Source organism: Hemiscyllium ocellatum, chromosome 39, assembly GCF_020745735.1.
Source record: "Hemiscyllium ocellatum isolate sHemOce1 chromosome 39, sHemOce1.pat.X.cur, whole genome shotgun sequence".
NCBI classification, from domain to species: Eukaryota; Metazoa; Chordata; class Chondrichthyes; order Orectolobiformes; family Hemiscylliidae; genus Hemiscyllium; species Hemiscyllium ocellatum.
Genome location: NC_083439.1, coordinates 23,695,047 through 23,722,749, shown reverse-complemented (window position 1 = coordinate 23,722,749; position 27,703 = coordinate 23,695,047). Strand labels below are relative to the sequence as shown.

At 42.0% G+C, this 27,703-nt stretch overlaps 1 protein-coding gene across 5 annotated transcripts in view; it reads right to left on the bottom strand.

The window, feature by feature from the left end:
- The window catches only part of rab27a (RAB27A, member RAS oncogene family), a 139,212-nt gene that overhangs the window by 12,370 nt on the left and 99,139 nt on the right, over positions 1–27,703 (bottom strand). For all 5 annotated transcript variants that reach the window (XM_060852911.1, XM_060852914.1, XM_060852910.1 and 2 more), the window contains 2 exons: positions 7,982–8,067; positions 3,844–3,947 (listed from right to left, as the gene is read on the bottom strand). In XM_060852911.1, the coding sequence (XP_060708894.1) occupies positions 3,844–3,947; positions 7,982–8,067 (190 nt within the window). The remainder of the gene's footprint in view (positions 1–3,843; positions 3,948–7,981; positions 8,068–27,703) is intronic.

The window sequence follows — 27,703 nt, the reverse complement described above, 5'->3', positions numbered from 1 at the left end:
ACGCCCAGGAGAGGATTATGCTGAGATAAGGTACTACAATGCTGAAAGTTGATTTCATTTCTAAAAAAAACACCTAAACCAGAGATCAATTATACTTTTAAAAAAAACAAGCCACACAACAGTTTACCCCTGACTTTCATTAAATGTTCAAATGTTAGGTTGTAAAACTTGTGAAAATTGTGAAATCTCAGTATGTTCCAGATCACTGAAGGAGAAGAGCTGAGGCTGAGCCCTGAGGCTTCTGGGATTCTGTAGCTTGTCGTCAAGATGCCCTTCTCATTAAAAGACTGTTCACCAGTCAGAAACAAAAGGCTTTTTTTAGAAAAAGAAAAGAGAGGGATCTTGTTCAGAAGTGATCCTTTTCATAGTTGTCATTTCTGCTGTTCATTATGGGACTTTAGCTGAACATTTCAACTCCAAAAATTTCACTTTTGTGCCCTCTAAGCTGTTTTGCTTCCTCAGCACAATCATCCAAAAATGCTCGGCCATAAAGGGATTAGAATCAGAGTCATACAGCATAGAAACAGGTCTTTCAGCCTAACTCATCCACGCCAACCAGGTTTCCCAAATTGAACTAATCCCTCTTGAGATGTTATTCTTACAGCTGTTAAGTTAGCTGCAGGTTTGAGGATTTTCTTTCCAAAATTAAAGAGTACAGTCCAAAAGGCAAATTGGCTCCTCTTTTGGAGTTGAAGTGTTCAGCTAAAGTCCCATAATGAACAGAAGTGACAACTTTGAAAAGGATCACTTCTGAACAAGATCCCTCCCTTTTCTTTTAAAAAAAAAGCCTTTTGTTTCTGACTGGTGAATAGTCTTTTAATGAGAAGGGCATCTTGACGGCAAGCTACAGAATCCCAGAAGCCTCAGGGCTCAGCCTCAGCCTCAGCTCTTCTCCTTCAGTGATCTGGAACATACTGAGATTTCACAATCTTCACAAGTTTCACAATCTGACATTTGAAGATTTAGTGAAAGTCAGGGGTAAATTATTGTGTGGCTTCTTCTTTTAAAAAACAATTTGATTTCTTGTTCAGGTGTATTTATAAAGGAGGCAGCAAGTTAGTTGGGCAATTCATTATTGACATGGGTCAGCCATAGTCATGCTCCTCCTTCCCTCTCCTCACCCCATACCCCATGGGTTGGAGGCATGAACTCAATCCTCAGGCCCACTCCCACCCCACATCCTCAATGTCTCTGGTGAGACAGTGTGGTCAGCCAAGAGTGATCCAAATCACCGCAGTACAAAGTCAATGCTAAGACTTTAGGCTGTATATTTACACCCTCTCCCTTCGCTAACTTTGGCAGTGGGATGGGGTCCATACAAACACAGCACTTAGCCCACCAATTCCACCTACCCATTCCCAAACTGTCACTGTTTAACACGGCGGGTGATTGGGTGGGGGTGTTCACCTGCCTACTGAGGGTAGTAAGTTGCCAAAGAATGCTTATTTAAACTTCAAACACCTCACCAACCCATTTGGTCATGAGATCAGGGAGCCCATGACTTCTCAAAGGACTCAAGAGGTCCGCAAAATAGTTGAAAATGGTCAACTTACAATGAAACCATTTTGAGTTTAGCAGATATAAGGTCAACCCTTTGAAAAAGTAAACCCAGCCGTTGTGTAGCAAGATTCAGAAATTCCAGGCACTTTTGAAGAGTGAAATGGTCAATGAGATTGTCATGGAGGTTAAAGTACCAGAAGAAATTAACCAATAAGAGAAGAGAAAAACAGCATCAAAGGAAACAAGTAGCTGACCGCTGCAGTGCAAGACAACTGGTGGTGGTGACAGATGGACAGACTGAAAAATCAAGTGAAATGCTCACAGGTACAGCTCAGTTAATGAGCAAGAATTTTATACAATCACACAGGCCAGGACTAAACCATTAACACATAGCAACAGGAGCAGCCATTCAGTCCATAGAGCCTGCCCCACCACTCAGTACAATCAAGGCTGATCGAACACTTCAATGCCTTTTACTCAGCCCATCCCCATAACCCTGTATACACTATTGGTAATTAGTCTCTACCTTAGAAATGCTCAAAGACTGAGCCTCCACAGTCCACTCTGGTAGAGAATTCCAAAGGTTCAAAATTCTGAGGAAAACAAATTCACCTCATCTTGGATCCAAGTGGCATCCCTCTTATTTTTAAATTATGTCTCCCTGTTCCAAACTCAACCTGGTGTGGCATGGTGGCTCAATGGTCAGAACTGCTGCCTCAGAGACCTGGGTTCAATTCCAGTCCTGGGCGACTGTTTGTGTGCAGTTTGTACATTCTCCCTGTGTCTGTGTGGGTTTCATCCCACGGTCTATAGATGTGCAGGTTAGCTGAATTGGCCATGGGAAATGGAGGGGTGTGTCTGGGTAGGATGATCTTCAGAGGGTTGGTGTGGAGATGATGGGCTGAATGGCCTGTTTCCACACTGGATTCTGTTAAATTATTTGCCTGCTCTTGCTGCATAGGACAGTTCCGCCTCTCAAAAATAGCTGAAGCTGAGGCAATATATAAAATATGCCGACGGATCAATAAACTGATCAGGGTTTCTGTTATAAATAAAGTTCACCAAGTCCTGAAATGTTGATTCATAGAATCATAGAGTCAACAAGCATAGAAATAGACCCTTCAGTACAACGAATCCATGTTGAACATAATCCCAAATTAAACTAGTCCCATCTTCCTGGCCCAGCCCATATTTGTCCAAATCTTTCCTATTCATGTACTCATTTAAATGTCTTTTAAACATTGTAACTGTACCCACATCCACTACTTCCTCTGGCCATTCATTCCACACGCTAACCACTCTCTGTGTAAAAAATGCTTCTCGTGTCTTTTTTTAAAGTCTCTATCTTCTCACCTTAAAAATGTGAGATTCTTTGCTGAAAATATAACAGCTGATTGAGTCACAGAGCCAGCGTCATACAGAATGGAAACAGACCCTTCAGTCCAAACCATCCGCACTGATCAGATATCCCAATCTGAGCTGGTCCCATTTGCCAGCACTTGACCTATCCCTCAAAACACTTCCTATTCATATACCCATCCAGATACCTTTTAAATGTTGTAATTGTACCAGCCTCCACCACTTCCTCGTTCCATCCAAGCAAAACCCTCTGCATCAAAACAAAAAGCCCCTCAGGTCCTTTTTAAATCTTACCCATCTCACTTTAAACATATGCCCTCTATGTCTGGACTCCCCCACCTTGGAAAAAAGACCTTGACTATTGACCCTATACATGCCAATCTTGGAAAATACAAATGAAACCGGAGATCTCTGTAAGAATGCAGGAGATTCCTCTCTTCCCTCCCATCTACTTAAGAACATGGCAGTATCTCAATTTGAAGTCGGTATTCTCTTACAGTTAGCAGGAGTGGTCTTGATCATGCCATTGTTAATCTAGCTGATCTCATGCAAGTAGGAGTCATAGAATCCCTAAGGTGTAGAAGCAGGTCATTTAGCCCATTGAGTTCACACTGACTCTCCAAACAACATTCCACCCAGTCCCCATAACCCTGCATTTTCCATGGCCAATGCACTAACCTGCACATCTTTGGACTGTGGGAGGAAACTGGAGTCCCCGGAGGAAATCCATGCATAAACGGGGAGAATGTGCAAACTCCACACAGACAGTCACCCAAGTGTGGAATTGAACCCAGGTCCCTGGCGCTGTGAGGCAGTAGTGCTAACCACTGAGCCACCAAGGTCAAGCACTCCCAGCTGGAGCTTGAACTCTGCATCAGTGCACAGTCACATTCAGAGATTCAATCAGCCATGTCAAAACAAAGAAGATAATATAATAGTTGAGCTGAAGCAGCAGAAATAGTTGACACTTGCAGCTGAACTTACTTATCCAGTTTCTGACATTGAGGAAGCTTTGCTCATTTGTCAAGTCAAATATCAAAAGAAAGCCCATTGCATCTCTAAAGAAGGCAGTTGTTAAGCTGCGGAACCTGAAATATGAAGGGGATAAAAAAGACAATCGATTATAATTCAACCTCACTGGACCTCAAAGTAGAAAAAAAACTCTTATATAACCAACTATTGTTGATAAATGAAAAAAAAGCTTTCTTTGTACTTGTCAAAATGTTATTTTTCACAACAAGAAAAGTAAAAGCACTTGATAGGAACTTCCATCATACAGTCATAGAGATGTGCAGCACGGAAACAGACCCTTCAGTCCAACTCATCCATGCTCACCAGTATCCCAAACCAATCTTGTCCCACTTGCCAGTACCTGGCCCATATCCCTCTAAACCCTTCCTATTCATATACCCATCCAGATGCCTTTTAAATGTTGAAATTGTACCAGCCTCTACCACTTCCTCTGGCAGCTTGTTCCATACACATGCCACCCTCTGGGCGAAAATGTTGCCCCTTAGGTCTCTTTTATATCTTTCCCTCTCACCCTAAATCCGTCAAGTCAATAAAGTTAGAGATTTCTTTAGTGATAACTGTGTTTTGGAAATCTCTTGCTGGTTTCCAGCATTTTATTCACAAACTATTCCTTTTAAGATCTATTCCCTTTCAAAATCTATTCCCTTTTAAATAAAGAACATTTTATTCACCTTCCCTATTAACCTTTGAAGTTGGATGTAAGCTTTTTGTGATACATGTGCGAGGCCTCGCAAATCCTTCTGTTCTGCCATTTCTCAACGTCTTTCTCCATGTAAATCACATTCATCTCCTCTATTCTTCTTACCAAAGTGTAAAACCTCTTACTTATCCCCTTTTCCCCATGATATTCCATCTGCAAGGGCTTTGCCCACTCACTTAACCTTGCTGCATCCTTCTGAGGACTCCTTGGGTCATCCTCATCACTTCCCTTCCCATATTATTTTTGTGTCAGCTGCAACCTTGGCGATAGTCCATTCATTTTCCTCTTCCAAGTCACATGTGTATTCTAAATAATGGTGGTCCCAGCACTGATCCCTCTAGTTACATGTTGCCATCTTGAAAGTGCCCATTACCCCAACTCTCTGTCCTATATTAATTAACCAATCATCTATCCATGCTAATGAATATCCAACATTTAGTAAGTAGCCGAATATGTGGTATCTTATCAAGTGCCTTCTGAAAATCCAAAAATATTTCATCCACCTTTATCTATCCTGCTGGCTACCTCCTTAAAGAATTCTAGCAAATTTGTGAGACATGATTGTCCCTTCATGAAGCCATGCTGACTCTGTTCGATCTTATGATGTATTGTTACGTACTGTTTCCAGTCACTCAATTTTCTATCCACACTGGAACTGCTCCTTTTATTCCAGGACCTATTCTTTTCTCTTATATCTATCAGTTGGCTCTCTATCAAATACCTTCTAGAAGTCCTTGCATACACTTCAACAGCATTACCCTCATCGAGCCATTCTGTTGCTCCTTATAAATTTTCCAACATGTTGGTTAAACATAAACAAACTCTCCTTTGAAATTCATGCTGGTTCTTTATAAACACACCATCTTTTTCCATCAAACTACTAATCCTTTCCAAATAATTGTTTCTAGAGCCGTCTTCATCGTTGATGGGTTTGTAATTGCTGGGTATATCCTTCCAACCTTTTTGAACAAGTATGTGATGTTTGCAATTGTGACAAGATGTGACTTTAAGAAAGACTTGTTCTGCCCTGGTTCCCATGGGGAGAGATGAAGAGATGTTGTAAACCTGATGCCGAGGTGTCTGCTCCATGGAAAACAGAGGAAGTAGCAAAAAAAAATTAGACAAAAAAAAATAAGTGGGTGGGGTCAGGTTAACACAGACCCAGGTTTTAGCTTTTGCTTTCAGTTGTTAAAATTGGGGTTTGAAGCAGCTAACTACTGCTCTCTCGCTGTTGCTGCAAAATGGTTGAGTTCGCTCTGTGCTGCTGGATTCATTCTTTCAATGTTTCCTTTCTCCTGGACTGGGTATAACTGTGATCAAATCTGTTTTACTGAATTTGCCTTTGCCAAGGGTGTGTTTATGAAATGCTGCTACATTGGAACCATTGATTACATTCCCTACATTGTGAAAACAGGCCCTTCGGCCCAACAAGTCCACATCGACCCTCGGAAGTGTAACCCACCCAGACTCATTTCCCTACATTTACCCCTGACTAATGCACCTAACCCTATGGGCCATTTAGTATGGCCAATTCACTTGACCTGCACATCTCTTGGAATTTCAGAGGAAACCAGAGCACCCGGAGGAAACCCATGAATCACCAGAAACTGGAATTGAACCCGGATCCCTGGCGCTGTGTGGCAGCAGTGCTAAACACTGAGGCACCATGCCACCCTCATGAACAGTTGTTAAATAATACATTATTTTGTTAAGTATTTTGAGAGAGTTTAAGTTATGCCAATTCATGTTTTGTTTGTATTTAACTGTGGTATAACCATATAGTGTGCTTTGCTTAAAGCCTTGCAGTTAGACCAATTGAATCCCATCTGGAACACAGTGCCTTTAAATAAGGGAAAGGTGAGGGTCAATGCTATCTCCCCAATATGTTTTGAGGGGGTTTGGTCGGGTCCAGAACACTATTCACTGCTCCCCGACACCTCTCCCTTTCTTCAATATCCTTGGATACATTCCATCCAATCCCAGTGCTTTGCTGACTTAAGTACTGAAAGTCTAACAAATACTTCATCCTTATCAACTTTAAACTTTTCTAGTGACAAGTTTCCTCCTGTTACCATTGTCTAGGTTGCATCTACCCCCTTGGTAAAGATAGAGGCAAAATAAATAGTTAATATTATGTTCATGCCTTTGCCTCCATTCTTTTGGTCCCGCATCAGTCCTCTTGCTTCTTTTAAGATGCTTTTAATATTTATATGCCTACAGACCTTGGGATTCACCATCTCTCTCTGCTTTAAAAGTCGGTCTTCATAGTGAGAGGATTCAAGTACAGGAGCAGGGATATCTTGCTGTAATTGTCCTGGGACTTGGTGAGATCACACCTGAAGTATTGTGTGCAGTTTTAGTCCCCTTACCTGAGGAAGGATGTTCTGGCTGTAGAAGGAGTGTAACAGAGTGTATCAGACTGAATCCTGGGACAAATAGGACTGATGCAGGCAGAGAGATTAGATCTCTTAGGACTATATTCCCTGGAGCTTACAGAAATGAGGGGAGTCTCATAGAAAGCTATACAATTCTGACAGAACTAGAACGAAGGCAGGAAGGATATGGCCAATTATTGGGGAATCCAAAGCCAGGTGGCCACAGTCTAAGGATACTGTTAAAATTCACATATCACTAGGTTATCGTCCAACAGGTTTATTTAGAAAAAACAACTTTCAAAGTGCTGCTCCTTCAACTGATGAAAGAGCAGTGCTCCAAAAGCTAGTGCTTCCAAATAATCCTGTTGGACTACAACCTGGTGTTGTGTGAAGTTTAACTTTGTCCACCCCAGTCCAACACTGGCTCCCCCACATCATTAAGGATACAGGGTAAGCCATTTTGGACAGAGCTGAGTAGAAATTTATACACCCAGACAGTGGTGAGCCGGGGGAATTCTCTGCCACAGAAAGCAGCTGGGATCAAAACATAATGTTTTCCAAGGACGAGTTAGATATAATTCTTAGGGCTAAAGGGATCAAAGTGCATGGGGAGAAAGTGGGAACAGGGGACTCAGTTGGGTGATCAGCCAGGACCAGGTTGCTGGACAGCCTGAATGGTCTACCCAAGCTCCTATGTTCTAGGTGGGGTGGCACCTCAGTGGTTAGCACTGCTGAATTCAAAGTGTCAGGGACCCAGGATCGACTACAGCTTCAGGCGACTGTGTGGAGTTGGCACGTTCTTGCCATGTCTGTGTGCGTTTCTCCTGGGTGCTCCAGTTTCCTCCCACAGTACAAAAACATGCAGGTTAGGTGGGTCGGACATGGTAAATGCAGGGTTACCGGGATGGGGTAGGGGGATGGAGATGGGAGTGGGTGGGAAGGTCGGTGTGGACTCAATGGATCAGATTGCCTGCTTCCATACTGGAGGGATTCTATGGAAGTGAAAAGCACCCACCTCTCTTGACCAGCTGTGTCCCAAAGCTGAAGGTGTATCCTCTGTCCCCTTCCTGTGTTACCATCTGGGCCAGTGGGTTTGTAAACCTATTAAACAAATATTAAAATTCCCTTAAAAACAAACTTAGGTTACAACAGCGAAGCAGTAAGCACGTTAACTAGCTTGTAATGAGGTCAGAGGTTAAATATAGCCAATCTTTGTCCAAATGTCAGCTCATTTAAGTTGCCTTTTTTGTCTTCAGAATAAAAGGGTGTTCACAACATTACATGACTTCTGCAAAACAAAAAGTTTCAAGGTCAATATTTGTTTATGTGGGGCACCAATAGGTGTGAAGTAAGTAAGCATGTGGGCTATATTTGATAGTGTACAGTCGCAAATTGGTGGGAGTCTTTCCAACATTCTTATAAAGCAAAGGTGTTCTACAAAACATACAAATTCATCCGAATATATTTTGCTGCATCTGGTCTGGTCCAAAGTGAGAGAGGCCCTGTTGCTGAGCAGGATATTCCCCATCCTTATCGTCAGTCACAACTTCAAAATCACAACCAACCACACAACCAGGACGGATAATCGTAACTTCAAACTTTCCTCATTTAAGATACAATACTGCAGATGCTGGCAACCTGAAATAAAAGCAGAAAGTGCTGGAGAAACTCAGCAGGTTGGGAGGAATCTGTGAAAAAAGAGGCTCTGTTAATGTTTCGCATCTCTTCTTTGGAATTGAAAAGGAGCTGGATAATGGTGGGGGCTTTATTCATTCATGGGAGGAGTGCATCGCTGGCTAGGCCAGTGTTTATTGACCAATCCTAATTACCCAGAGGGCAGTTAAGAGTCAACCGCATTGCTGTGGGTCTGGAGTCATACTTAGGTCAAAACAAGTAAGGATGGCAGTTTCCTTCCCTAAAGAATATTAGTGAACCAGACGGGTTTTTCCAACAATTAATGGTCATTATTAGATTCTTAATTCCAGACTTTGTTTTTAAAAATTGAATTCCACCATGGCAGGATTCAAACCCAGGTCCCCAGAACGTTACCTGGGTCTCTGGATTAACAGTCCAATGATAACACCACTGTTCCAGGGTTTGACTGGAAAAAAGAACTGACTGTGAGAATAACTGGCTACAATAAAAAGTCAGAGATAATGGAAATAATGCAGTAAGGAACTGACAAAGAATTAAGCAGTTTCAAGTCAGCAAAAACAGCTCTCAGACAATAATTAGCTGCGTGAAATCAAGACAGACAACTATTAAACCACAAAGCAAGTCAATTTCTTTAATGATAGCATTTTAAACTGCAGAGCAGAAAATACTAGAGACAGCACCGCAGCCATTAGCTAAATCACATGCTATTGCCCACACAAATCAAAATAGTTACATTCTATTTGGTTTGGACTGGTTGGATTGAAGGGTCAGTTTCCATGTGGTATGACCTATGACTTATTGCAGACTCTGGGCAATTAGGAATGGGCAATAATTGCTGGACTAACAAGACCTTGGTCCATGCACCTGAAACTCCAGTATTCATTCTCCTTTTATAAATGAGTAGAGGTGTTATTCTCCATATCTCTCTTTCCCCACAGCCCATTAAGCCATCAAAAGGACAATCTGAAATCTCTTTAGATTGGATGCACAGGAGCCCAGTTACAAGAATGAAGTGTTGAAGTTTCACCTACTTTTGAGTTTTTATTTCAGACTGGATGTGTAATGTGTAAAAGGTAATGCGTGATGTAATGCTGAACAAAAAAAAAGCTCAGCATTTATGTTGCGTTATGATTACATTGGTGCTTCAAAAGGTGTGATTCATCTGAAGGGAAGGATCAGCCAAGGCTGATTCAGTTTTCGCCCACACCCTTATTTCAGATTCAGGCAATTCCTGCAGGGTCACTGGACAGGTGACAATTGAGAGACTCTTGGTTCATTTGCCTCCCCCCTAGACTTGGGGCTGCTTGTACATGCCCACAGTGGAAGCGCGTCTGAGCCAGTCCAGCTTACTTTAGAGTTGGGACATAACACATCTGAACAGATTAAGTAAAAAATAAAATAAAATCCACCTACCTCCTCCTGAATGGCACAGATCAACCAAGGCATAACCTCGCTCAGCTGTTCAGGCACATCATGTGCTTATTAAGGAAATCAGACATGGGTATATCCCATCTACTCTTTCCCCAACATTGGACTCTGCTTAAGAGTATGATGGGTTCTGAATGGTCAGATCAGACTAAAAACCTGAACTGTTTCTCTCTCCAAGATGCTGCCAGACCTGTTGAGTTTCTCCAGCACTTTCTGTTTTCATTTAAGGTCTGATAGCACACTGTGAGCACTCGCTCCATCACCTCTCTTCAAATGCGTCCACAAGTTTCTAATAAAATGACTTGTGCTAAGTGTTATTAGCCACTTCCACTTGGGCCCAGCATTTCTGGCAAGGTAATGAGTGCTCCACTTTCATTGTAGCACCAATAACCCTCAATTGAGGAGGAGTAGAATTGGCAGCAGTACTTTCTGTTTAGAATATAAAATAACAGAAATATAAGCAGATGGCAAAATAGTCCTGCAAACCTGCTCCGCCATTTTAAATGATTATGTTGCAAAAAGAGCAGCTAACAGAGAGAGCAAGTAACAGAAGGGGCCAACAGACAAAGTCGGACAGACATGGGCATGCCTTTTAGATAAATGCACAAGAGAATGTGTACAATAACCTCAAAGACACAAATAAGATCAAGCAATCTAAAACACTATAAAGTGATGGCCTCTTTAAAGAAGCTTCTAGGGAAAACCCTGAACGGATTATTCACCCACATAATCTTCCAGTTCCAAATGCTACAAATGATTTCCTTTATACAGGATGGACAGACCAGCATTTGTTGTCCATGACCCAAATGCCTGGAATGGAGTAGCTAGACTGGTCAGAGGGTAGTTAAGAGTCAACCTCATTGTTTACAAGTCTGGAGTCTCGCATAGGCCTAACCAGGCAAAGACGGCAGATTTCCTAATCAGTGAGCCAGACTTGTACGATTGTAATCATTGTCAGTCAGCTTTCGTAGTTCCTCACTGTGGTCAGCCAGCCTGATAGCTGCAATCATCCCGTCACTCAAGACAAAGACTTTAAAACAGAAAAGAAGGCAGATACATTTTTTTGGCATCACTATTAAAGGTTTTCTTTAAATACTTGGAGGGTGGGCGATGCTGTCAAGAAGGTTATGTCTGTGATCAATGGTGATGATAAGATGAGAACATTTAACTGAGAGAAGTAATGAGCCAGCAAACGTGAGAAAACTATATTAACATCTGTAGATGGACTTTGTTAACCATGAGCTAATCAGAGACTTACTTTTGATGGTATTAACTAATTTATACCCAACGTGCTGGCAATACATTAAAATGAGTCTGAGGTAATCAACACTCAAGTTAAACCAAAAGCCATCCAATAGGCAACCGCGTGGAAAATAAAGTCAAACATGAGACCAATTATTGTACATCGTTTAGCATATAAGGTTGCCACTTAAAAAGTGCGAATAAATCTGAAGTAGCTGGTCAGGTTTGAGAAAGGTACAATGGTTCTGTGACCAAGTAAAATTCAGGGCACCAATTCGGACACAGCAATAAAAGGATGTTAGTTCCATTTTGAACAGTTTCCACCAGAAAGAGCTGGGCAGAAGGAAAACAGCAAGACTTGACAGTGAGGTCTGACAATGGTTTTAACCAGCACAAAACACCACAGTCTGGGTTCTCACACAATGTTTAAACTACCTCTCAGTACTTCCCAAATTTTTGCCAGTGTTGACCCCATTTTAAATGACCCAAACTGAATTGTTTTTAGGGGAGCTGTGGTTCAGGAGGTACTAATTTTTTTACAATTTTAAACAAATTCTATACAATTGGAACAAACTCATCAGACCTCAGCAAATTTCCATCCAACAACATTATTTCAGGCATCCAGCCTACACTATTTTCCAAACCTCTTGCAGCTCACTCAAACCCAGAGAACTTATTGTGTCAAAGGAAGCCAGACTCCACACTGGCCAAAACAACAAGAGAATCACACACTTCAGCTCTTGGTTCACACTTTAATGCACTTGAAATGCTCATCCAATTAGATATTTCTTTTAAATTTAAGCGTTTCTGCCTCTCTCACCCCTTCAGAACATCACCACCCTCAAAAGTAAAAACAATTCTCAATAAAGCTCTAAAACTTCTGCAAATTACTTCAAATTTATGCCCCTTGGTTACTTTTCACATTAAAAGGAGATGCATTATTCTGGGACCTACACTTATCCACACTGTCCAGGCACCATCTTCCTTTACACCCCAGTTAAATCTCCCATTGGCCTATGTTTCAAAGTAACAATCCAGGCTATCTAATCTTTCCTCATTGTTACAATTTTCCATTCCAGGCAACTTCCTCACCAGTTCACTCTCACGTGTGAGGTTTTTATTCTGTAATGCTTCAAACTGAATTGTACATGGAACCAATCAAAAAGAAAATCAGAGCACATCAAATTTAAAGCAATGCCTCTAGGCCAAAGAATTGTGGGAGAAGTGATACACTAACAAAACAGGCCGAGTCATCCTGATTCAACAGAACTCGTTCTCAGGTAGCTCCTGAACTACAGCAAATGCTTTCGAGTGAGCTTTTGACTCATTAGGGATTGCATCTTTTTGACAGCAGATTTCACACTGCTACAAGACTGCAGCTGGCAAGGCAATGACATGATCTTAAATGAGGTATTCATCAAAATGTACACTGCATGATTACAAGTTTCAAAGACGAAAACCTCTTATAATTCGGCCATCTGGGAAACCAATTCACGCACAGATCACATTACAGCTAATGGAGACAAAAATTCACTCCTAATGGATTGGCAGCAGCACTGTGAGCCACACACATGGAGATGGATCAGCAGGGTCCAATATCCATTGGCAAAGCTATTGTTAATGGTTTCAAAAAAAAAATGGATGGAACCATGAAGAGAGATGCCAACCCACCAGGTAAAACATCAGAACATCACTGAACTGCAAATAGAAACTTATTTATTCAGCAACCAAACCCAAAGCCTTTAGTTCAGAGAATAACATTTGTAGAACATGTCCAAATTCCTGAACCCCATTAAGAAAACATTAATTTGATTTGAGTGAAGGTATTAGAAGTTCAATTCAGACTATGTTATCAGGCATCTGAATTAGCAAAACAGTCGAAATTGGGGTGGGGTGGGTGGTATCTTGTACTTTAATATTTGTATTCACAAATCCAAATCTGGAAAGAAACGTCAAAAGGTGTCACAATAGTTCAGTGTCTCTCAACAGGAAGCACTGAAGCAAAGCCCTTGACTTCCCTGCGCTAATGACATGAGAATATAACAAACGCTGGACCTGTGGTTCCTTTGACAATGGCCAGCACATTTGCAGATCATCCAGATTTCATTGGGGGAAATCAACTTCAGTTCTCAGCCACTTCTACCACAATTTTAAAGAAAGTTAAAACTTCTCCTTAAAACTGAGCAGAGGATATTCAGCATTCGCTGTGGTGAAGGTCATTTGACTTTACACACCTGTCAGCTTGGGCAGTTTGCTTTGGCTGTCATTTGGCCCCAGTGCACAGGCAGGAGCTGCTCTGTTTAATTGGTAGAAAGGGCTAATTATAGAAAGCATTCTTCTGTACCAATGTACCATAACAGAGCAGTCATTACATAAACATAAACGTATTATTCAACATAACAAACTAGACTAATATCCTGAAACGAATGTAGCACAAATCTATGAGTTGCCCTAATTCCTGCACCACTAGTCAGATCCCAATGGGAACACATTCTGTAGACTTCATCCAGCTTCATGATGATGGACAGTCATTTTAGGGGTATTTTCTCCATCTTGGATTTGCAATGTGAATGCTTAATTACCTGGAACATCTTTCATCTACCACCAACTCACACAAAAATACTCTAACCAATTAATGACAAAGGGTTGCTTTGGTGCAGTGGCAGTGTCCCTACCTCTGGACCAGGGGGATCCAACTTCAAGTCCCATCTGCTCCAGAGGTGCATAGGATCATCTCTGAACATGTTGATCAGGAAAATGATGCAGATTTCGTATAACAAACTAAGAAAAGGTTTGTCTTTATCTGGTTTAGAGAGAAAAATAATTTTTCTGAAGTTGTGATGTGGTAGGTGCTGGAGAAGCTCCCACAGAACAAATATCTCTTGTCCAGCTCCCAAATCATGGTCACATAATGGAGTAGCGTTAGTCACTGGAACAGGGAAAGCAGAAGGGAGGTTGGTGCTGGAAGATTTTCAAGCAACTGCAGGATAGCTGCTGTCATGTAGTACTAACAGAGCTCTCTGCATGGAGCAGACTTACATCATCTCATTGACATGACTCAGGACCAGACAAAATGATAGCAAACAGGCAAGGCCTTGTCATATTTTCCACAATCATTTGTGGTTGAGATTCATTTTGGATTTCTAAAGAATTTGCCTTTACACAATTGCACTCAAACTTCAAAACCAAGACATGTCACTATCCAAAAACCTTAAAGATCGACAATGCCTCAGAGAATAGTATTATTTTGACAGTATCTCAGCTATTTTATTCCTCAAATCACTAACTTGTGAAATATGAAATCATCACATCCACAGAACAGAAGAAAACACGTGAATTTTAAACTGGGAATAAGCAAGGTTGCAAATCACAATGATTCCAACAGATGGAGCTGTACACCAGCATTCATTAAAAAGGCTGGAGCAAAAGATCACCATGTGTCAGTTACTGTAGGTACCAAGCCAGAGGAAAACTAATTCCCATTCCATACATCATTAACCAAGCAACAATGGTGAACATCTTTTTTATTCCTTTCAGTTGTTTCGTGGCATTAACAAGGTAAGGTCTTCCCCAAGGCAAGTCAGTGGAGCTTTATCCAACAAAACTTGCTGCTGAGGCACAACATGTGACATTAGAACTAGTTACCAAAAGCTAATTCAGAGTGGCAGTCATAAGGCATACCTTAAAGGAAAGTATGAAGTCATGGGTCACTTCAGAGCTCTAAGATCTAAACTCCTGTGAGGACATCTCAAATGATTAAGTGATGAAAATCTGGGATGCTGAAGATGTCAGAATTGAAGGAACAAAGAGATTGTGCAAGGTTACTGAGGCTGGAGAGAGTTAGAGACAGTGAACTGTCCAAACAGGGAGATTTGAAAATTTTAGAAATTGAAGCATTGGCGGACTGATCAGGAAGCAAGGAAGGTCAACAAATCCAGGGATGAATGGGGGAAAGAGGATTTAAGGAAAGTTTGGACATGGACAGAGTTTTGGATGATTCCAGCCTGGATAAACAATGCACAGCAACACAGAGTATAGAAAGGGAAGCATAATGTTGTTTTTGTACAAAACTACTGAAAGTAAGCAGAGGCAATGGCCTAGTGGTATTATCGCTGGACAGTTAATGTCTTGGGGACCTGGGTTTGAATCACACCATGGCAGATGGTGGAATTTGAATTCAATAAAAATGTGGAATTAAGTGTCTAATGATGACCTTTAATGCATTGTTGATTGTTGGAAAAGCCCATTTGGTTCACTAATGCCCTTTAGGGAAGGAAACTGCCATCCTTACCTGGTCTGGCCTACATGTGACTCCAGACCCACAGCAATGTGGTTGACTTTTAACTGCCCTCTAGGGTGGGCAATAAATGCTGGCCTAGTCAGTGATGCCCTCATCCCATGAATGAATTTTGAACAACTTTCAGCCTCAATCCTAGCGTATAGATCTCAATTTTTCTAAAGTTAGACTTTTATTAAAGTAGGAACGTTTTTAATGAAGTTAAATTAGTTTTCAAAGAAATTCACATTTCTAATTTTCCATACATGGATTTGAGTTATCACTGTACAGTGCTTTTTAAAAAAAAGTCCCACCTTCACATTGAGAATATGCATTATTGTGTTGTGCGGCACCGCCCTTATGCTAAACGGGACTGACTTCAACAGATCTAGTAACTCATCCATGAGGTGCTGTGGGCCATCAACAGCAGCAGAATTGTCTCCAGCACAATATGTAAACTCATAGCCTGACATATCCCCCACTGAACCATTACCATCAAGCCAGGGGACCAACCCTGGCTCAATGCAGAGTGCAGGTACATATCAGGCATACCTAAAGATAAGATGTCGACTTGGTGAAGCTACAAAATAGGACTACTTACATGCCAAATAATAAAAGCCGCAAGTGTTGGTGCAAAGCAATCCCACAACCAGAGGGTCAGATCTAAGCTCTGCAGTCCTGCCATATCATTCATGAATAGTGGTGGACAATTAAACCACTCACTGGAGGAGGATGTGACACAAATACCCCCACCCACAAAGTAGAAAAGAAGTGCTGAGTGGATGATCCATCTTGACCTCCTCCAGTAGTCCCTAACATTACAGATTATATCTTCAGCTAATGTGATTTGCTCCACCTGAAGCAGTTGAAAGCAATGGACGCTGCAAAAGCTTCAGGTCCCAACAACATTCCAACATTGAAGAATTGTGCTTTGGAACTTGCTACAACCCTGGACAACTCATCCAGAACAGCTCCAACACTGACATGTGCCAAACAATCTGGAAAATTCCCCAGGTATTATCTATATGCAAACATCAGGACAAATTCACCTCAGTCAATTCATGTCCCATTAGTTTATTTTTAATTATCTGTGAAGTAATGAAAGGGGTCATCACCTCTACAATAAAGTGATATATGCTTAGCAATAACCTGCTCATTGACATTCAGTTTGGGTTCTGCCAGGGACACTCTACTCCTGACCATTGTATAGCCTTGGTTCAAACATGGACAAAAAGAGCTGAACTTCAGTGACTTTTCATCAAAGTTGTACTTGACTGGAGTGTTTCATTGACTGGAGTCAATGGAATTCAGGAAGAAGACTCTCCGCTGGTTCAAGTCTGATCCAGTACAAAGAAAGACAGGCAGTCATCTCAGCGACAGGACACCTCTGCAGGAGTTCCTCAGGGTAGTGTTCTAGGCCCAATCATCTCCAGCTGCATCACCAATGACCTTCCCTTCATCATGGAGTCAGAAGTGGAGATGCTCGCTAATGTTTACACAAAGTTCAGCACCATTCACGATCCTCAGATGTTGAAGCAATCCACTCCAAAATACAACACGATCTAGGCTTGGACTGACAAGTAGCCAGTAACATTAACACCACAAGTGCGAGGCAATGACAATTTCCAACAAGAGAGAATTTAACAATCATCCTTCAACATTCAATGGCGCTTCCATTGCTGAATTTCTTGCCACACATCATCCTGGGAGTTACCATGGACCAGAAACAATTGGACTAGCTACACAGAATACTGTGACTACAACAGCAGGCCACAGGCTAGAAACTCTGAGGAAAATAATTTATATCTAGAATCCACAAAGCATTCCCAACATCTACAAGGCACAAGGCAGGAGTGTGATGGAAATCACGAGGCAAGTTCCACCAACAATCAAAAAGCATCGAGACAAAGCAGCCCATTTGATTGACTCCATATCCATTGGATCCAACTTGCAAGATAGAAATTCACCAACACTCCTTGGACAGCACGTTCCCAACCCACAACCACTATTATCTAGAAGGACAAGGGCAACAGTTACATGGGAACACCACCACTTTCCAGTTCTCCTCCAAGCCATTCACCATCCTGACTTAGAAATCTATTACAATCCCTTCACTGTCGCTGGGTCAAAATCCTAGAATTCCCTCCCTATGGGCATTATGCAGCAGTTTAAGGTAGCAGCTTCACCATTACCTTCTTGAGGGCACTTATGGTGGGCAATAAACACTAGCCGAGCCAGTGAATCCCACATTCAATGAATGAATTAAAAAGAAATACCGAGACTAATTAGATCACATAGGAGAAAGTGAGGACTGCAGATGCTGGAAATCAGAGTCGAGAGTATGGAGCTGCAAAAGCACATCCAGTCAGGCAGCACCCAAGAAGCAGGAGAATCGACGTTTCAGGAATAAGCCCTTCATCAGGAATGAGACTTATGCCTGAAATGTTGGTTCTCCTGCTCCTCAGATGCTGCCTGACCAGTTGTACTTTTCCAGCACCACACTCTCGACTCTAATTAGATCACATCTGTTAATACAGTTTAATGAGATCCAAGATGGCGGCGACTCAGCAAGTCTGAGTCTACAGAGCCCTTCCCAAAACCTGGGAAAAGTGGGTTTCCTGCCCCCACCACACTTGCCAAACCACCCAAAAAATTTCTTTAATCTTAATTAGCTGCTGAATATTATATTTAAATAGTCTAATACTGAGTGGATAATGAGTAAATCAAAGGGACCCCGCAGCTCTCAGAAAACAAAGACCCCTCCCCCACCCTCCTCTCCTCCGGCTGCAGCTGATGTAAAAACAGGCCTTGTGGAGATGATTGCTAGATTGGAATCGACACTCGTCAATTTCATCGCAGAATCCCGACAGAGATGGAATGCATTCGAAGAAAAGCTGCAGAAACAGAATCACTCTATGGCAGAATTGCAGGGCCGAGTGGAGGGGGCGGAACTAAAGGCCACGACCTCCGAGGCTGCAGCTCAAACAGCTGCAGAACAGGTGAGAGCTCTGGAGCAGAGAATCAGGGCCTTTGAAATCTACATGGATGATATTGACAACAGAAATCGGAGAAAGAATATTCGATTGCTGGGCCTTCAAGAGCAAGAAGGGAAAGAACAGTTGTTAGTATTTCTGGAGCGATGGCTGCCCCAGCTTTTAAACCTGGGGGCCGAAACTGACCGGGTAAGGGTGGAGTGGGCCTACCGGGTCGCAGTACGCGGATCTGGCCCAAACCAGCGCCCACGCCCGGTCCTGTTCCGGCTGCAGAGTTATAGGGAGAGGCAGATACTCCTGGATGCCTCCAGGAAGCTTGGAAAGGATCCTAAAGCTATGATTCATGAAGGATCCAAGATTATGTTATTTCAGGACTTCTCCCCGGCTTTGGCACGAAGAAGGAAGGCGTTTGATGAGGTGAAGAAATGTTTAAGGAACTTAAATATTCAATACACCTTACGCTACCCAGCGACGTTATGCTTTACCCACGAAGGATCCGAGTATAATTTTAGATCATCGGAAGAGGCCAAGAAACTTTTAGACTCTGTTAAATAAATCGTAAGAGACAATTTATGTTGGCTTGCCTCTCCCACACTCCATGGGGAGAAATGGATACTTTATTCTACTTTACTTTTGCCTCTGGGAGCGGGGTTGTCTTCCTTGCTATGTTATTATACTTAACTGTAATCTGTTGGAGTTGTAATTTTATAGTTATGTGTGTTTGTACGTGGCATTGATGCTAGCAGATATACTCAGGTATGGGTGGGGAGGGGTGGGGGTGCAGCGTTCACTGTTAACTCTAGCTCGGTATTATATCTAAATCCTATTAAGGAGCGCCCGGGTTGAGGGTGGGACACTGTTTGGGAGAGGATATGGTGGAACGTTGGAAAGGTAGTAAGGCCCCCTGAGAACAAGGGGGAAGATCTCCATTCAAACATGTTTAATTTTTTTTTTGTTCTTATTGTTTGGAAATAACTTCCTTTTTATCATACTGTTATGAGTGTATTAGAGAACATTTTCTCTTATTTGAAGGATGTAAGCTACTCAACTATACACTCTGGATGATTGTGGATTAGTTGAATTTTGATGATTATATATTTAAGATCTATTTTTATATTAATGTTTGTGCTTGAAAATTCTGCTTATTTTTGTAAATTTGTCAAAATGTTAAATTCCCAATAAAAATATCTATAAAAAAAAAAAAAAAAAAAAAATACAGTTTAATAAGGTAACAGAGAGGGCTGATGAGGGCAGTGCAATAAATGAGGTGTACATGGACTTATTAAAGGTGCCTGATAAAGAGCTCAATATAAGCTCGCCAACAAAGTTGAAACCTCTGGAATAAAAGTGACAGTGACACTTTTACCAAATTATCTGAGTAGTTGCGAACATGCAGAAAACAGATGAACATAAGCATAAGGGGACATAAATGTAAGGTGAAGGGTGGAAGGTATGGTGGGATGTCACTTTACCAAGAGAGTGGTGGGGGCATGGAATGCGCTGCCTGTGGGCGTGGCAGAGTCAGAATCACTGGTGCCCTTTAAGCGGCAATTGGATAAGTACCTGGATAGGTGCTTAAGCTAAGACAAATGTTCAGCACAACATCGTGGGCCGAAGGGCCTGTTCTGTGCTGTATTGTTCTATGTTCTATGTTCTATAAACAATAGGCCCTCAAGCTGTTCTGGGCTTGCCCTGAATTCACTTTCCTATCTTTTGTCCTTAATTCTCAATTCCCATTTAGCTTATGAATCTGTCTATTCCACGACCCAGCTTAAACTGCTCAGAAGTACAGGCCTTCACAAGATTCACAAGCTTTGGAAGAAAGTCCTCCTCATCTCCACCTTTAATGGGAAATCCTGAATTCTGAAATCATGTCCCAGCAGTTCTAGATTTCCCCAGTAAGGGGCAATATCCTGTCAGCATCTTCTTGGTCAAGCTACTTCAGAATTGTAAATGTCTCAATATAGGTAGCTCAACCTCAATACAAGCTCAGTCTGCCCACCTTTGAAGATAGTCCCTTCAGCTCAGGAATCAATCGAGTAAACAGTCCCTGAACTTCCGGCAATGCAAGTATCTCCTTATGCAAGGAGAACCAGAACTGTACTCAGCATCGAAGGTGGGTTGCATTGATGCCCTGGAGAGCTGTAGAAAGACTTTCCCAAGTTTATACTCCATCCTCCTCATAATCAGTAACATGTCATGTGCCTTCTTAGTCACTTACTCTATCAGAGGAACCTTTTGATCTTCATGTGGGAGGATACCCAGAGCCATCTGCACTGAAACATTCTGTAAATTGTATCACTTTAAGCACTATTTTGCTTTACTGTTCTCCTTGGCCAGTACATAACCTCACATTTTCCCAAGTTCCTTTTCTCTGACCACTCACAAACTATTGATATCCCTTTGCACCTTCTATATGACTTGCTTTCCTGCCCACTTTGAATCAGATTGACTCAAAACACAGTCAGACCTCTCCTCCGAATCACTAACACAGATCATAAATAGTTGAGGCCTCCACAACTTTGTGGGCGACACGGTGGCACAGTGGTTAGCACTGCTGCCTCACAGTGCCTGAGACCTGGGTTCAACTCCCGCCTCAGGCGACTGACTGTGTGGAGTTTGCACGTTCTCCCCGTGTCTGCGTGGGTTTCCTCTGGGTGCTCCGGTTTCCTCCCACAGTCCAAAGATGTGCAGGTTAGGTGAATTGGCCATGCTAAGTTGCCTGTAGTGTTAGTTAAGGGGGCAAATGTAGGGGTAGGGGTATGGGTGGGTTTCACTTCGGCGGGTCGGTGTGGACTTGTTGGGCCGAAGGGCCTGTTTCCACACTGTAAGTAATCTAATCTAACCTACAATGATCCCTGTAGCACTTTAGTTAGTTTGCCAAATGCCCATTTACCATGTCATTTTTTTAAAAAAAATTAATAAATAAGGTATCCAAGCCTCTAACCATGTTACTGAATTACTTTTAACAACATGAGTTCTCATCTTGTACAGTTAACAATATAAGGCACTTTATTGATCACTGTTTGAAATCCAAATGCAGTAGATCTACAGGTTCCCCTTTGTTTATCTTGTTAGTTACATCATAAATTAACTGTAATAGAGGTAGATAAAAAAAATGAAAAGATACTATAAAATAAAGCATTAATTTCAAAAAGAGGAACAGGAGCAGAGAGGACTGGGGGGTATATCTGCACAAGTTGCTCAAAGGTGGACAATCAGTTTCAGAAAGTTCTTTTCAACTTTCCCTTACGGTACTTGTTGACTATCGGTCTCGTGCCAATAGTTAGCCATAGATGGACTTTACCAGCGGCTTTGGGCTGCATTCACAAGCAACCCGACTCCAAGAAGACACAGTCCCGAAGAGCCAAGTGCCACCACCGGCCTCACACCGTCCCCGGGCTCAGTTTCAGAAAATCTTTAGAAAGGCACATGCAATCCCAAGCTTCGACAATTAAGGCGTGGAAGATAACAAAAAAAACTTTATAACTGGTTTGGTCTCAAAGGCAAATTAATTTAGGTACACAGTGTGAGGAGATACAATGATCAGAAAAAGATACTCAACAAGAGCAAAGACTTCTTGAATTTCTAGGACAAATTGCTCTTCAGCAAGTTGCCCTCTGCATCTAAACAAGTTATCCCTTACTGGGACAGTGTCCAATTCATTACTGTACTTCAGGAAAGGTGGCAAGGCTTTGGGGAAGGTACAGCAAAGTAGAGGAATAGGAACAGGGGAACACAGGGAACTTGGGATGCTTGTCCACAGATCACTGAAAGCAGCAACAGATTTTAATAGTGAGGCCAAAGCAGCATATGGGGCCTCTTGCCTTTATCAGTTCTAGATTATAAGAGCAGGGAGGTCATGTTGAAGCTGGATAGAACTTTGCTTGGGCCACAGTTGGAGCACTGTGTGCAGCTCTAGTCACCATATGATAGGAAGGATCCGATTGCACTGGGGCAGGGGACAGCAGGGTGCAGAGGAGATACACCAACATGTTGCCTGGGATGGAACGGTTTATCTGGGAAAAGAATCTGGATAGGGCTCAGGTTGGTTTCTTCAGACCAGAGGATGCTGAGAGGAGACCTAATGAAGTGTTCAGATTGAAGGACATGGACAGGGTGGGTAGGAAGCAGTTGCTCCTCTTAGTTGAAAACCCAATAACAATGGGGCATCATCTTAACGGTGAAGGGCAGAAAGTTTAGAGGAGATTTGAGGGAACATTTGTTTTACCTAGAGGATGGTGGGGGCCTGGAATCACTGCCTGGGAGGGTAGTTCGAGTGGAAAACCTCACAATCTTTAAAAAGTACTGGGATGAGCACTTGAAATGTAATAACATTGGAAGCTATGCTGGAATGTGGGACAAATTTAGATTTAAGAGTAACTTTTTTTGTCAGTGCAAACTTGATGGGCTGAAGGGCCTGTTGTGTACTGAGGACATTCAGTTCGGTGCACAGATTGGAATAACTGGGGCTGCTTTCCTTTGTGAAGTGTGAGAGGCATTTTGGTGGAGGTGCTCAAAATCAGGAGCTGTCTGGACAAAGAAGATAGTGTGAAACTGTTCCCACTAACAGAGAGCTGAGAACACACAGGTAAGGAGATTGGTAAAAGAACTGAAGGCAACAACTGGGGTAACTCTCTACACGTGTGGTTAAAAACTGTTATGCACTGCCTAAAGGATGTGGAGGCAGATTCAAAGGGAACTGGATAAGCACCTATTAATGAACGCTGAACCTTTCCAAGAGTATAGTTTGTTGAAATGCACCTTTAACTCAAACTAAAGCAGAGAAGTCAGTAAACACTTTAGCTTGGAGACATGCCCATGCGATCTGGTTGCTATGGGGGAGTGAAATTCATACAGAAACACTTGAAGTGACAGGTATCAGTTTCACCATCATTTCACAGCATCTCGGAAAAAATAAGGAGAGCTTCTTTTTTGAGATAGAAATGCTAGAGCTTCTGCTGTGGAAAACGAGGAGGAATTGTCTCTGCGTTAACAAGCAAGCAAGGTGCTTGGTGAGATTTCGCTTTCCCCTCAGACAGGAACATAGCAGACAGGACTACAGAAGGTTTAAGAAACAGGGAATCACCAAGATGCAGTCTTGCCAACAGTATTCATATTTAACAAAGCTCAGACAGAGTGGAATAAATGTTGAGGGACACAAGAAATTTCGACCTGACGTAGCCGGGAGAAACGTATGTCTGCTGAGGCACTGAGACTAACTGGGGGAATGTCCCTGTAAATCCCATGCAGCTGCTGCAAATACAGCACTCAGTAAAAAGGGTTTGTAAGACAACATAGGTTTGTTAATATAAAACTTACATTTCACACTAGTTTAAAGCATTAGTAGCCTGTTAATTACTATTTAATTTGTGTTGATTTTCATTTGTTACTGTAAAAGTCTTGAAACATGAAATCGTTGTTGGTCGGTGGGAAACTGATCTCTTCAGAATTTGTTGGTCTACCCAGGGATCATGACACGTTGGAAAGAAAAAGAGTTGCAGAATTACAGGGCAAGGGTGGAGGAGTAGGAGGAGCTAAATGCATTTGCAGAGAATCAGTACAGGTTCAATGGGCTGAATGGCCACTTTCTGTGCTGTAACCATTCAGAATTCCACTAAATTGCACTTATGTTTCTCTTCTCTACTGTAGGTCCTGGAGATTCATTATACGGCAGGAAATTTACAACGCACCAACTTATGGATCAAGCATTGAAGAACTGAAGATCCCCTCCCTCCTCCATTGCTAGGAACCAGCTCAGACATGTAAAACTGCTGATAGCACACTGAAAGTGGGTTCAAATCCCATGCCAGAACTTTATCACATAATCCAAGCTAGCATTTCAGTGTAGCACACAGCGAGTGCTATATTGTTAGAAGTGGCATCTTTCAAATGAAATTAGAAACACCACAACACAATTCAAAGAGAGGGGAGCCCTCCCCGATGTTTTGGACAACAGTTAACCCTGAACCAACACAAGATCAAACAAATATGTCACTAATTGCTTTGCTTTTGATTGGGGTTGTCTCATATAAATTGACTCGTGATCAATGATAATTTGTCTAAAAAGTAGATAATCTGGTCAAAAGTTCTTTGTGACATCTTTGGGCATAAGAAAGACTGGTCTTTGAGCTGAGGAAAATTGGCCTCTTCCACATGTTGTTTTTGGCATCTCACATCTTACAAAGCTTACATCTCTCCCTGCGTTCAAACCAAAATTTTCAATCTGTGCTATTTGTCATTTCAAGTTTACAAACAAGTGCTCAACCCATTCAATTTGATCTGATTTATTGAAGTCACATGTACTTAAGTACAGTGAAAAGTTTTGTTTTGCGAGCCGTACAGCCAGATCACAGCAAACAAGAACATACAGATCATAGGGCGTGAAGACAGAGCGAGGCATACAGTGTTACACTACACAGGATGGGCGCAAAGCAAGGTCAACGTTATTTGAAGTTAGAGAGGTCCATTCAGTGGTTGAATAACAGCAAGGAAGACGCTGTTCTTGAACCTGTTGGCGCATGCATTCCAACTTCATATCTTCTGACTGACGGAAGAGATTTGAAGAGAGTATTACCAGGATGGGAGGGATCTTTGATAATGTTGGAAGCCTTTAAGCAGCAACAAGAAATGTAAATAAAGTCCATGGGTGGGAGGTTAGCCTCTGTGATATTCTGGGTCATGCACACACTTTCTGTGGTTTCTTACGGTCCTGGGCAGAGCACTTGCCATATGCACACGGATAGAATGCTTCAAGTAAGCAATGTTAAATGTTAAATGGCTGGAAAAATGAATCAAATCTACATCTCGAAGGAGAGGATAGCAAATATTTGGGAACATACTGTGGGTCAAACTATAGCACATGCAGTAGTTCAAGGGGGTCAATCACCACCACCTGCTCAAGGGCAACTAGGGATGGGCAATAAATGCTGGACCAGTCAGCGATGCCCATGGCCCATGGGCAAATCAGAAATAAGGACATTCAACAATGACCAGGGAAGGTTGAGAGGAAAGCAAAGTACAACTTAAGGGCAAAGTAACATAACTTATTACAGGATATATTCACCTTCATGTCTCCATTAGATTTGAAGCAAATTTTACCTGGGCCAGCATGACATGGTTTTATGGAATTACAGAGTGGTGATCAGTAAGGTACAGTTAAACATATGTGGAAGGCAATGTGTTTGGTATGTGCAGTCTTCTTCTGTTTTGCTGCAAGATATGCTGAACCAGGTCTTAAAACAATAAGTAGAGAGTACATTGACGCACTGAGCAAATTCAGTGCCAGCAACACTTTCACGGGGCAATGGCACAGGCCTGAGCTTCTTAAACACTACCTCTACCACTGAGAGCAGTTAAAAAGACACTGAATCAAAATTTTTAATCTTTGCACTCACCAGGATAGTCACAAAAGGATCAAACTTCAAAGGTAACAACAATTTAGACATGAATGAGAACAAGGGTACTGATGCAACATAAATTGTTCTTCTCTTGGATATTTAATACTCCTGCATTTATCTGGATGACTACAAGGTTAAAAGCTATGATATCCTCTTTTCTTTTTCCCTAGCAATACTCAAGTTCTAGGTTACCAAGTTGACACCTCAGTGGGCAGTGATTTGACACCTGTCTGATCTGACGCCTCACCTAGTTAGGCATGAGGTAAAATGGTAGCCTTTAGAAGCATACTCATGACTCAAAAGACCGGAGTGCAACAAATATTTTGAAGCAGTTACTGCATTCGAATATGCAATGATTCTAACAAGGTGAGCCAGGTGGACCTCATAGAATAGGAATTCCCTGATTGGATTAGATTAACATCCCCAATGAGGGAGCCCAGGCTGACAGGTAAGAACAAGAGTGGCAGGAATCCTGTTTATTCTGAGAACTGGATCTTAGGGAGTTGGATCAGTTTCAAGGATTCTCAATGTGTAAATAGAGGATGACTTGGTGATGGGATACCAACCTCTGCGGAGTTATTTCAGTGGCAACGAGAGCAAAGCACATTCCTGAAGAAATCCGCTCACAGCATTCATCTTTGAGTTGAGGGTAACCATTTCTGGCATCATGCTGTTATTTGGGAAGCTTGAATAATTTGATCCTGTTGAAGACTGGGCCCAGAATGTGAAAGGAATTAGTTATTTTTTTTCCAGGCAAATGACATTGGGGCAGATGAAAAGAAATGAGTAAATCTCCCGACAGCTTGTGGACCCGCAGCTTTTTTGTTCTTGGGAGCTTGACCTTCCCTGAGGCATCATATACCAAAACATTTCAAGAGTTGATGGATTTAGTTAAGGAATATTACAACCCCAAGGCTCCTCTAATTCTGAGTTGCTATTGTTTTTACGTTCAATTTGAGAATCAGGCAAATCCATATCGGGATTTTTGACTATATTAAGACAACTGGCAGAGGCATATGTCTTTGGTTAAATCCTTAATGAGAGACCGTTTGGTATGTGGGATTAATGATGTAACCATGCAAAAGCGCTACTAGCTGAAACCCAACTGGACTTCAAACAGGTACTAAACTGGCTTTAGAAAGTCCAATTCTAGTCCATCAATTGGAACTTGCCACCTTGTTCAAACCAGTAGCAAGTAAACTCAGTTTTTCACAAGTTTTAGCAACTTGTAGTAGTTTCTTTTCAAGTCAGTGCCTAACAGAGATTTGCATTATCGGCCCAATGGGTGGGGCAGAAGTCATGTGCAATAGTAAATAATAAATACTTTAATTAACAAGATGATTGTTTCCAGGAAGGCAATATTGTGTGATCAAAGGGTCTCCATTGGAAAATGGAGAACATAAGTTGCAGGGTATTTTGATGGAAGTGGACACTCTTGCCAGTCTGACTGAGTTTGGGGAACACCACTTGAGTGAAGGCAACTGCATAGCCTCACTCAGGACATATCCTGAACAGAGGGACTGTCGGTCAGTCCACAGCAAAACCCCAAAACAAAGCCAAGCCTCAGCCAAATGGTAAAACTTTTGTCTGGATCCGGCCAGCAAGACACTAGTTGCTGCCGATATGTGCACTCGAGACAGAAAAGGAATCCCATTGGCCCTAAATTCAGTTAAAGAACTCAGAGGCCAGTATCCAGGAGAGTACACACGTTGAGAACTCCACCTCCCTCTGGTTTGGAACAG